This window comes from Neolamprologus brichardi, chromosome 15 (genome assembly GCF_056152115.1).
Source record: "Neolamprologus brichardi isolate AB-2024 chromosome 15, ASM5615211v1, whole genome shotgun sequence".
In the NCBI taxonomy this organism is placed as follows: Eukaryota; Metazoa; Chordata; class Actinopteri; order Cichliformes; family Cichlidae; genus Neolamprologus; species Neolamprologus brichardi.
The window spans coordinates 29,679,827-29,691,853 of NC_142118.1; the positions used below are offsets into that span (position 1 = coordinate 29,679,827).

Sequence of the window (12,027 nt, forward strand, 5' to 3'; positions counted from 1 at the left end):
CCAGGAAAACCAGTCATGATTGTCATCGAGTACATGGAGAACGGCTCATTAGATGCTTTCCTCAGGGTAAGTATAACCTTCGAAGTGCAGAAGGCCCTGAGCGGCATCTTTTGTAACTTTTCCCTGCAGTTCGCTGGAAAGTGTCTCAGAGAGTGGGGAGTCTGCAGCAGAATTTGTGCAGTGCATAAATATCATAAATCTTGTGCTGAAGCTGCTGCAGTGCTGTGACCTACATTTCCATCATGGTCAGTGAAAATGGCTGACCTGTCTGTGTTTTACTGTGCCATGCAGAAACACGATGGCCAGTTCACAGTCATCCAGCTGGTGGGAATGTTGCGGGGTATAGCAGCGGGAATGAGATACCTTTCCGATATGGGATATGTCCATCGTGATCTGGCTGCACGGAATATCCTGGTCAACTGCAATCTCGTGTGTAAAGTGTCTGACTTCGGCCTGTCGAGGGTGATAGACGACGATCCCGAGGCTGTCTACACAACAACCGTGAGTCAATTAAAGCACTTGCTCTCCCCACCAAGAGCCCTGTCTGAATTCTCTAATCAAGTCACTGCTTGTGAATGTTAGAGTGAGCACCAGTCTACTCTACACCATTTTTAGTATGTGAAACGGTGTATTTTACCACAACTTCCTAACAGGACGGTCTTTTGGAATGCTTTAAAGGTGTAAGTCATTAAAATTGAATATTTAATAATGCTTTAGAGTTCAATTATAACTGTTATATAAATGAAAATCATTAAAATGTCAGGAATTTTAAATGCTGTTATTAGTGGCCATCTGGCAAATTCACAACAGGGAACAACCTGAATTCTTCAATAATCAAGAGACCCTGAAAGTGAATCAGATTAATTTGAAAAATTGTAAAAGGGCAACACTAAAAATGGATTTTACTCATTAGCATTATGGTGAAGGGAAGGACTGGAAATGTCCTCAAGAAAAAGATAAAAATGTGTAATGTAATATTTAGGGTGGTTTGAATATATGATGGACATTCAATTGCAACTCCACAAAATACCAAGCCAGTACTTCAAGTGTGTAGTCTTTCAGCTGACATCAGTTTTGTAAGCAGCAAAACAGTAAAAATGGTGAAACATTAAGTTTGCATTACATTTTTTTACATTGTAAAAAGAAGAATGGATGCACTTTCGTCAAGGTTCTCAGAAGCAAAAGAGCAAGACCAGCCAACTATTTACACTAAGCTTTATGACATTGATAAAGGATTTAGTAGCTATTAAATCCTATAGCTAATAACTAAAAGTTGGTAAAAGTCTGCTAAAGCTGTTTTATGTCTTATGTGTATTTTTGCATATAACTGAAAAATGCATAAAAATCTTTTGATACTGTTTTACTGAACAGGGTGGAAAAATCCCTGTCCGGTGGACTGCACCAGAAGCTATCCAGTACCGTAAATTCACTTCTGCAAGTGACGTGTGGAGTTACGGTGTTGTCATGTGGGAGGTTATGTCGTATGGAGAACGGCCTTACTGGGACATGTCCAACCAAGATGTAAGTTACTTCTGGACGTACGTTCATAACATGACTGACAGGAAAACACATTCACTGGTTTCAACACTTGTAATAACAATAATAATGATAGTCACAATTAGATCTTATTAATGTAAGTGACCCAAATTATAAACCAGTGTTAAGGGTCTCAGTGCACTGAAGGCTGTGCATTACTTCCAATCAGATTCTTGAATGAAAACTACTATTTCACAAAATATTATCTGAAGCCAGATACGAGTTGTCAGAGTATGACAATTTCCCCAGAAGTTCACCCTTAATTATGACTAATAAAGTCCTCCCATTAAAACATTGAAAAAAATCACAGACAGAAATTCTGGTTCGCAATTCTTTTTTGAGGTTTCTTACAAGATCCTCATGAGAGCAGCTCTGCGTTGACAGTAACCTTGGGCTTAATTAGTTCAAGAAGTCTTGCTATAATCATGCTGCTTGAATCCATTTGAAGGAGAAACAAGCCTGAAGTGGGACATGCATTGAAATGAAGCCCTGAGAGCATGGATTTGGTGGTGTTATTAATATAAATAACAGGAGTGGAAAACACTTGTCATGCAAAATGCTTTTGATTCAAACGTCTTTAAAGGTTTATAATGACTTATGGTAATGGGAACCAATGTGACTAGCAGTGTTGAACCAATTACACTGCAAACAAGTCAGCAATGAGAGCAAAGACATTTGCTTTGCTTAAATTTTAAAGAACTCCTGCAAAAACATAAATGCCTATGCATCTCAGCAGTATTACAACTACTGTGAAAACTGTTGTATTCTGTTTGCAGCAATACTCGGGTAGTTTGTGCCTTGTAGATGTCAACAAGTAATTTCAAGTAAGAGAGCTGAGCTGAAATGTAATATCTTCTGTACTTGAGAAGTGTGTGGCTAAAATAGAACCAACCAACTAAGTGGTTTGCTGGTGACCTGGTGGAAGTTATACAATCAGTCATCTGTCTAGCTTTCCTAAGTCCCCTGGTTATATTATACTGCAAACTCTGTAAGTTAGTTTTTGTAGTAAGATGATGACTTATTAGTGAGTGAATAGAAAAATATTGGCATAATAATAAATTCACAACACACACTGGTTCTTATATAGCACTTTTCTACTCAACTTGAGCACTCAATGTGCTTTATATAACATGTCTCATTCAAGTAAGCATGGTCTTTCTACATCTATCACCTGCTCACACTCCAGTCATGAGCCACTCGGGGTTTAGTACCTTGTCACCCCAGACATTGAGTGTCTGTGACTCTGGCAGTCAATACTACACAAGTTTTAAAACTTGTGAATACACTTACACAAGATCAATTTATCTATTGACGCCATGATTTTTAGATAAAAAGTTATATAGTTATATATAGAATATAACAACCACTAAGATGACCTTTTCTCATCAAGCAGTGTATGCCTATGTCTATGAAGGTTCTCAGTCATCCAGGTCATCGTAGTCTAAGGAGCTTGGAAAGAAAAGCATCTGGACTTCTTTAAGTTTCTTGAAGACGGGAGGGGGGGTCCGTGACCTTCTTGGCAGACACTCCCATAGGGCTTAAAATCTGGGACTCTCCACCATTTGCTCTTAGAACTGAAGACGGTTCTCGGATGAAACATCAAATGTCTTCAAGAAACCTAAAGAAGTCCAGACGCTTTTCTTTCCAAGCTTCTTAGACCAGTGTATGCCTGGAACACGGTGACAAAAGGAACTAAGGAACAGCAACATCAAATGCGTAAAACAGCTGCTGCTGGACAGTCAAGTGTGCTTTCATAACCTGAAGTAGTGCCTGTTTATCAATCACTTCGTATTCTAATAATGTGATTTTGACTGTTCTTCTGAACTTTGTAATGTAGTTAATGTTTGTTTGCAATTGTTATGTTATGTTATGTTATGTAATTATTTTTGACACTTATTTGTTTCAGTTTTTTAATCCAAGCAGAAATACTTCCCCATCTAAGTTTCCTTTGAATGTTTCAAATGTTATGGAGCAACCAGGAAAAACGGATGAAAATTAACCTATAAGGTTAAATCAAAGCACATTTATATGATGCACTGGTGTCCTCGTTAATTACTAAATGAGCACTGTACCTTTTTTTTTAAAAAAAATCAAATAAATGTGAACATGAACACATTTGTAAGCATCCCAAATTAAAAGAGGAAGTAGAGTAAAAAGATTTCCCTGCGCTGAAGCCACAAGAACTGCGGTCTAAAACAAAGGCTAATGTAATTCAACTCAGTGTCTCAGAGCTAAAGATCGCAAAGCTCTGTAGGGTACTCCTAACACATGTGTTTTTAAAGTGCAGAGGGATACCACTTAACTTGACTCATGAACCAGAGACTTGTAATCATGATTCATTCTTTTACCCATCTTGCAGCCTCACCATCAAGTAAATTCCAAGTCATCTTCCTGACTCTGGACATTACCCACATTTTTCTACCTTTATGAACAAATGTGGGGTTTTTTTTCAATCCCACTCTTCACTTTACAAATGTCACAAATTGCTATAATGACTGACTCACCCGCAGCTCTCTGAGTGCTGTTGCCTTCTTTCCTGCCAACTCCCACTGAGATAATCCAACAGTGCCAGACCATTTGAAGCTGTTCCTTATTCTCAGACACTTGACACATTTTGATTGATAGTGAAAGGCGAGTGAGTTCTGGCTTTAAGATTCCTATATGGCTTCCTGTTTTAGCACCCACAGCATTGTAGCTAAATATGATTAATATTCTGCTGCGTTCCAAAGCAGAGGCCTGCTGATTGAACAATCAGATGTTAGAAATGCTAAACAAGATGGCTGGGCGTGAAAGTGGGATATGTGGTGTTTTGACCGTCTGCTGCTTGACAGACATCAATGTCAGAAATTTTTTCACTTTGTCAAGATGTCAGCAAACATCCTCCAGGGATACAGGAAGAACATTATTTGCATTTTTCCCAACGGTTTCAGTGTTTTGACACTGGTTCCCTCCATGACTCATTCTCGTCTAAGCAGTCCTGACAAGAATAGCTGATGAATATATGCAGAGATATAAACATCTCAACATTAAAGGAAGGAGAGCTTGTTGCATAATGTTCCTGTTGCACCTACAATTTTTAAAAACCTTGACTTTTTATTAACTCTGCATAAAACGATATGTGTAAATTAGGTCAAAAAATGTTGCAGAAGTTCTTTTCAGTTTATTGGTATATACTGTACAAGAGGTCTTTGTTTAGAGATACGAGGAATAGTACTCATGAGTTGAATAAAATTATCCAGCACCCCCCACCCACCCTAATCTAAACCCAATCTGTGTGTGTGCTTGAATTATACATTAAATAGTTGTTTAGTATTGGTGCCATTGTGTCCATAGATTTCAGTTCAAACTGGTGAAAAATGTGACCAAGATAAGGCCAACTATTCAGTGGGTAATTAGTGAGTTTAGTATTAGACTTCCATAAAGTCGAGGGGGAGACAGACTGAAATAAAGATAATCTTCCTTGATGCTTTAAAGGCCAAGATATCCCAGGTCCTACAAAAAGTTACATGCAAATATCTCCTAGTAATACACATACTAATTATGTAGCATCTTTGGTAAAGGTCAAGTCTATCTACAAGATGCCCATTGCTTTAAAAATCTTTGCTTTAAGTTTACGGTATCTTAGCTCTCAAGGTGGGTGACAATCGTCTGCACATAAATTGAAAACACTTGGCCACAGATAGAATTTGAGATCATTAACCATTCCAGAAAGAGGTTATATAGCAGAATGATGCTGCTTATAGCTTGTAGCTACTCTAAATTGTTCTGCATTAAATCCTCATTATCCCATTGACTGTAACAAAGCTGGCACATGATAGACAATTTTTTCTCAGGTCTAAGTGTTTTAGGTAACCATGACATAATTAAGGTACAATACTGCAATATACCAAGAGCTTAGTGAGCTTGGCTTGTGGTAATATTATACTATAGACTAATGCTAAAGGGTTGTGGGTTAGGGTTTAGAGTTAATGTGAAACTAAAACTGGACTCTGAAGGGTTTCAAATGATACTCAACGCTGTTAGTGAGAGTACAGGGCAGGAGGTTGGGATTAGGTTGATGCTAAAAGCTGGTGTTAAATGGCAAAAAGCTAGGCTGAGACTGAAGGGTTTGAGGTATGGGTTAAAGGTATGGGTTTTTTTTTTGATTTAGGATGATACCAAAGGCTGATGCTATTTTCTTCGTCTGTTTTAAATTTTCCAGGTCATTAAGGCAATAGAGGAAGGATACCGTCTTCCAGCCCCCATGGACTGTCCGCCGGGTTTACATCAGCTAATGCTGGACTGCTGGCAGAAAGACCGAGCCGAACGCCCCAAATTTGATCAAATAGTTGGCATCCTTGATAAGATGATACGTAACCCTAACACACTGAAAACCCCAGTGGGAACGTGTACAAGGTATGGAAATAAGACCCCTAATGATTTATTATAAAATGTAGGCTTCATAATCTATAGAACTTCAACTTATCACACTGGTAGATGATCTAGAGTGTCCAGTGGATGATTTAGCCTCTCAAGTTCAAAGATGAAAGATAAATCCAGGGGGATCGATAGCCCAAAGCAGCTTTCATGCCTTTATGGTCAATAGCAGGGCTTTTAAATCAATCTCTATAATGAGTTTCTAGTACTTTGGAGTGCAGTGGGAACTCCGGAGCTCACTCTGACATTTGTCAAATGAATTCTTCTCGCAGTCAGAACATGCTTTCCACTGTGAGATGAGGCTCAGAGGTTATAACTGGTTAAAAAGCATTTTCTGTACAGAGACTGTAAGGGGTATGTTCCTGGGAATCTATTCAGATCGAAAGGATATTGACAAAAACATTTTTCAGAAGCAGAGCATGGAATGCAACATCTATTTGTGATATTCTTATCGACCAAAGCCTCCAATCAGCAAGTTTTTCCCCTGCTTATAATTTACTGCACTGCTGGATGCCTTTGGTCACCGCTCTGTCTCATCTCTTGTTTGATTGTGTTTTCAGCCTAACGTTTCCTTTTTGCATAAGACTTAACCATTTTTCTGTGCTCATCCCACAGACCAATTAGTCCCCTGTTAGATCAGAGCACACCAGACTTCACTTCTTTCCGCTCAGTGGGAGAGTGGCTGGAAGCCATCAAGATGGAGCGATATAGAGACAACTTCACAGCAGCTGGCTACAGTTCCTTGGAATCTGTGGCCAGGATGTCAATCGAGTGAGTAGATAGGAAACCCGAAGGGGTTTAAGCATTAGTAGGGAACATTAAAACCAACTATGCTTAAACTGTGCTCTCCTCTACACTTTATTACTTCCGCTTGTCCTTGAGTAAAAGCTTCAGCTGTATTCAGAAGTAGAATTGTTGCTAGAATGTGTTTTGAGTTTCTGTAACCCACCATAAAGTGGCTAATACTAGCTTTTATTTCACCAAGAAAAACCAGTTCTTTTTCTGAACCACATTGTCTTGGGAATATGCCTATTTTTTTGTTTCCATATTGTTTACCTGTGATCTTGATAAACTCATTACCAAGTACATTTCCATAAAAAGAGCTCCAAACTTCCCAAAGGGGAAAAAAAGACTACTTTAGATTATGGGTTTTGCTATCTCACCTTGTGAAAATTCATTATTAAGATTCATAAACAAGCCTGCTGTGTTTAGCTGTATACTCAAAATAATGGAAAAGCTGAGGCTGTGATGGTGCACTGACTCATAATGTTGTCCTCTCTTCCAGGGATGTGATGAGCTTGGGGATCACTCTGGTGGGCCATCAGAAAAAGATCATGAGCAGCATACAGACTATGAGAGCCCAGATGCTGCACCTCCACGGCACAGGTGTCCAGGTGTGACGATCTCTGACGGGCTGCCTTCGGAGAGGGCGAGAACAAAACTTGACTTGGGACATAAATGGAATAATTGTCAAAGCAAACAGACGTATGATGTCTGACTCTTCTGGCTGTGCCTGGAGTGAAATCATTCCTTTGTTTCTCAGTGAATGATTGTGGTCCGCCTCTTTAAAGGGCACTAAAGAGAGGAAAAGGGCAAAAAACGGCAACAAAAAAGAAACTACCTGGATGAAACAAATGTATTTTTCCCTTCTTTTTGTAGAAGCGCTTACAAACTAAACCACATATCAAACAGCGCATTGGAAAGGAGTTTGCCGCTTATATTTCTCTTTATGTGCACACGTTGTCTAAGGATTTCCTTTATACGAACTACAACACCTTGAAGCGGTTTTAGTTGTTTTTTTGTTGTTGTTTTTTTTTTGGGGGGGGGGGGGGGGGGGGTCGTTTTTCTTTGTGTCTGCCACGATGACACGTTTTGGCACATATAAAAGTTCTTTTTCCTCTCCTCTTTGGATGTGACAACAGGGTAACTCTTTTATCCAAACAGAGACAGAACTTTTTAGGTGCAGATTTCAAAGTACTTTTTGTACTGGACTGTTTGCAATGACTCTTGTTTTCCTTCATGTGCTGTTGAAGTGAAAATGTTATCCTCACACGCTTGTTTTGCAGCCTGTTGGAGTGGGTTCTTGACCTGGTTTCAAATTTTCAGCATTTTTTTAGCAAACAATTTTCTGATGAGTGCAGCACAGATGGAGATGCAGGAAGCAAACTGTTCTTTAAATCACCAGAATTTTTTTCTATCAGAGTAGCAATATCCTTCATCTATCCTTCCCTTAGTGTTCACTATGGGATACAGAGCTTCACTTGGTTGTTGAGTAGAATGTGTCAGCACGTTTGAAAGATTGTATTGGAGTTGCAGCTGTGCTTTGCCATCATTTTGCCTAAAATGTTTTACATAGTGGTTGTTTTGAAGAATTGTTTAGCTGCGAGTGCGTTCAAAAATTGACGAGACGTAATACTGCCTTAAAATGTGTTTAAGTATTGCCACTATTTTAGGCACTTCAATGGCATTGCTTTCTGTGGCTCATTTCAGTGGTGTACTACTTCCTTTTTTTGTGTGTTTGTTTTTAGCATGATGTCTTTTTATCTTGAACTTGTGTGCACAGACTCTGTTTTATGCCACAAGTGACACAGTCAGTGAGAAAGAGTTGGACTAAAAAGAGCAATAATTACCAGGTAGAAATTGTCCTCGACTGAGACTTTTTAAGGTGCTAGATGACATAGAAAGCATGGGTGTGCTATTCTGAGACAAAACCTTTGGAAAGATTCAGTCACTGCTGCAAAAGGAAACAAATGTACCTCTTTGACCTGAAATGGTTTGGAAAAAAATACCATGCCAACTCATCAAATGAAATAATCATGTTGTATTTTGCCGCTATGAAATGTTAAACATGTGATGAGACTCTAACGTGGCATGAAAATGTTGAATTGAGTGACTGCAGAGATAAAACACTTAAATGGTGCCAATTGGCCATGCTGACATCATTTTCTGACAGAAAAAAATCAACAAGCCCCTTCAGGGTCTAGGTATGAAAATTCCAGACCAAACCATGGAGCTCCTCTCAGACACGGACTGTGTTGTTAAATCCCTCCGTCCCGGCTCTGCAGGCAGCCATGCAGCCTCCTTGTTTATTCATGCGTCTTTGCAGCTCATCACTCACAGGAGCAGATGTGACAGAACATGCATTAAAGTGTTTCTTAAGATTCCTCTTCTTTTCTTCCATACGGCTTTCTATGGAGAACAGAGAAGAGGGGGTTGTGCAGAGGATGTGCTAAAAGCCAATCAACCTATTTGGTGCCATCTGTCTCCACTTCAAAAACAAACAAACAAACAAAAAAGACTCCCAAAAAAAGGAAAAGTTTCAATGTTGAATTTGTTTTACTGCACTGTCCTTTGATACGAAAATGTAGGTATTCAACTGTCACATAAAGGGAAATGGTGTTCTTCTCTCACTGCTGCTGCGACCTTAAACATAACTCTGTGTTTTCAAAGCTTTACTTATTTTCTCACCATAGAAAAAAGTACAACCAAATCAGGAATCAACCTTGAGCTCGCTAACAGCCAGTAAAACCAACTGAAGCTTTCTTCATTTTTTCTCTGTCATCTTTGAAATGTCCACATTGGGCCACGAGCACTAAAAAAGGGTTCTTGTTGGACCTTTTTTTCCACCCTAAGCCTGTGACTGAAATTGGTTCAGAAATCTAGAAAAGACAACAAAAAAGGCCTCCACAGACATTATTGAATGCTGAGCCTCACCAAAAAAGGCTAAGATATAGTCTTGACAGTGGACAACACACAGGGTTTAGAACTTCAGCTTCTGTAATCAATTAAGTCATTTCAAAGTCACATTTTTTCTGTACTTTCTCAACTGTTTGCTGTATTGCCACATGTTAGTTTGACATATTCAAACCATGCTTGTGTGGATGGAAAATTCCTTCTCAGTTTGAAAAACATGCGGTTTAGTTCTAAAATGAACAACGTCATCTGGCTTATTGTGGATGCACTGTTTAAATCCATTTTCACAGTGGGATTCACCTTGGGATGAGATGCCCAAAATTAGCCCTGACCAGCCCATTATGTCATACACAACCTCCCTTTATCCATACAGCAGACATCAGCAATTGGGCCTTTGAATTGAATACTGGCATAAAGTCATTCAGTCAGCACAAAACTCCCCAGTTCACAGGCAGCGCTCTGTCTCTCACCATCAACTCCCTACACCCTGCTCTGATTTTCAAAGCGAACCCCTGGAGAAGGCCCCTCACACCTACTGTAGGATGCCTCTGTCCCTCTTTTCTTTCTGTTCTGGGGAGACAGCAGTTTGAGCCAAACTGAGATTAAGGCCAGGATGCAATCAATACAATGTTTCAACTTGAATCATGCTGAACTTCAGGTTGCTCAACTCTGGAAAAAAAAGGAGAAAAAAAAAGTTTAGTTGTGACTCTGTTTCATGGAGAAAAAAAAAGTTTAAATGAAAAAAGGCAAAAAAAAAAAAAAAAAGGAACCTGCAGGGTATAGAGTGCTGGTTGTAATTTAGGAGTAGCAGATAGAATACAAACATATTTTTTAAATCTTGTGGTTCAGCAGTTGGAAATTTGTTTCTCCACTTAGGCAAGGTGGTGGATGCTTCCAAAGAGTGCAGCACTGTCAATTGTTTGAGAAACAGCTGGGGTTTGAGGACATCTTTGTATATGGTCTAATTGTAAAACTTGTACATTTTATTTATATTGATTTTCTTTGGTTTTTTACACATATTACTCAGTAGAGAGCTCTGGATACATTGAAAATGCACTATATTTTTCTATTTCACAGATGAACTATTGTCACCCACAAGATTTCAGTTGTACATATTTTGTTCATTTAGGACCAAAGACAGCTAATAGGATTCCCATCTTTCCTTTGACTGTTTTGATTTTGCCTTCTAGTTTATTGTACAGTAATATAAATGTTGATTCATTATTTATTTTTCTGTGATCAGAGTACTGAGAATATTCACTGGTCAAAAGTATTTTCCCCAAAAGCAGAACTGTAAGATCATTTAATTAGACAGTTTCTTGTTACATAGACAATTCTTTTTGCTTTGTAACCTTTGTAATAGACTGTACATATATTTTTGGAAATATAATACAATCTATATAATTTTCAAGTGTCCTTTGCAGTGTTTTTTTTTTCTTTATACGCCGTTTATCCTATCCAGTGTTATGTTTTTTTGCCATTTTTAGTTGTGAACACAGGTATTCAACATCATTGTTCTCTGTTGAGTCTTTATTTGATGGAAACACCAGGCATTTGTAGTCTTGTTTTACTTCAAGAACAAGGATCTCATCTTAAAGTGGCTTTGTGCAGCTCTTCTCTTTGTACTCTGGCTAAGACACAGTGTTTTAGTTCTTCCTTCAAACTTCCAGTCACAAACCTCTCCTCCAAAGCCACAGCTGTTTGCCTGAAATTACAATATTAGGGATATCTGCTGTCATGGGTATACACAGAGAGAGTATAACAAAATGAAAGAAAACAATTTAATTCTCCTCTGTGATTTTACAGACCACTCAAGATTTCATTGAGGTTTGATCAACATCAAGAGACAACAGTCAATGACCCCAGTAAAGTTTGAACCCAGAACCTCTTTACTATTAGTCTATAGTGCTAACCTCTACGCCATCATATTGACCATAGAAAGCCTTTTAAAAAGTGTAAAGCTAATATTTAATCTAGTAATACAAAAAGTCTGTATTTTGGCTCTGAAAATGTCACATGGTTCCTGCACTTGCAGTTTCCAAGGATCAAAAATGATGGGAACAAATTTTCAAAAGATATTGTTCAAAAAGATCTATTGATTTTTAGGGGTTCGGGTGGGGGGCACTCACCAATTTTCCACAGAATATATAGAAAGACTTCTCTGAACGTTTTGAAAAGTTATATTTGTCAGTATGAAATTAAGTGCAACAGGTATTGAACCTTCCCAGTCCTGCTTCAGAATTACATTCCCACACAGGTCTTGTCCAGCACACTACACGCTGAGTCTAAACACAAACTTTTTTTTCCTTCTCTGATTTTGCTAAAAAGGCCAGAGGGTACAGCTGGTTACAGGCCTTGAAAAGTGTGTTACTGCAACCCTTC

General features: G+C 38.7%; 1 protein-coding gene across 2 annotated transcripts in view; it reads left to right on the plus strand.

The window, feature by feature from the left end:
* Positions 1–7,778, plus strand: part of epha7 (eph receptor A7) — an 80,112-nt gene extending 72,334 nt beyond the window's left edge. For both annotated transcript variants that reach the window (XM_087852645.1, XM_006796249.3), the window contains exons 12-17: positions 5–66; positions 292–501; positions 1,372–1,521; positions 5,738–5,931; positions 6,568–6,723; positions 7,238–7,778. In XM_087852645.1, coding sequence (XP_087708771.1) covers positions 5–66; positions 292–501; positions 1,372–1,521; positions 5,738–5,931; positions 6,568–6,723; positions 7,238–7,352 — 887 coding nt within the window. In that variant the 3' untranslated portion in view covers positions 7,353–7,778. The remainder of the gene's footprint in view (positions 1–4; positions 67–291; positions 502–1,371; positions 1,522–5,737; positions 5,932–6,567; positions 6,724–7,237) is intronic.
* Positions 7,779–12,027: the final 4,249 nt, after the last annotated feature.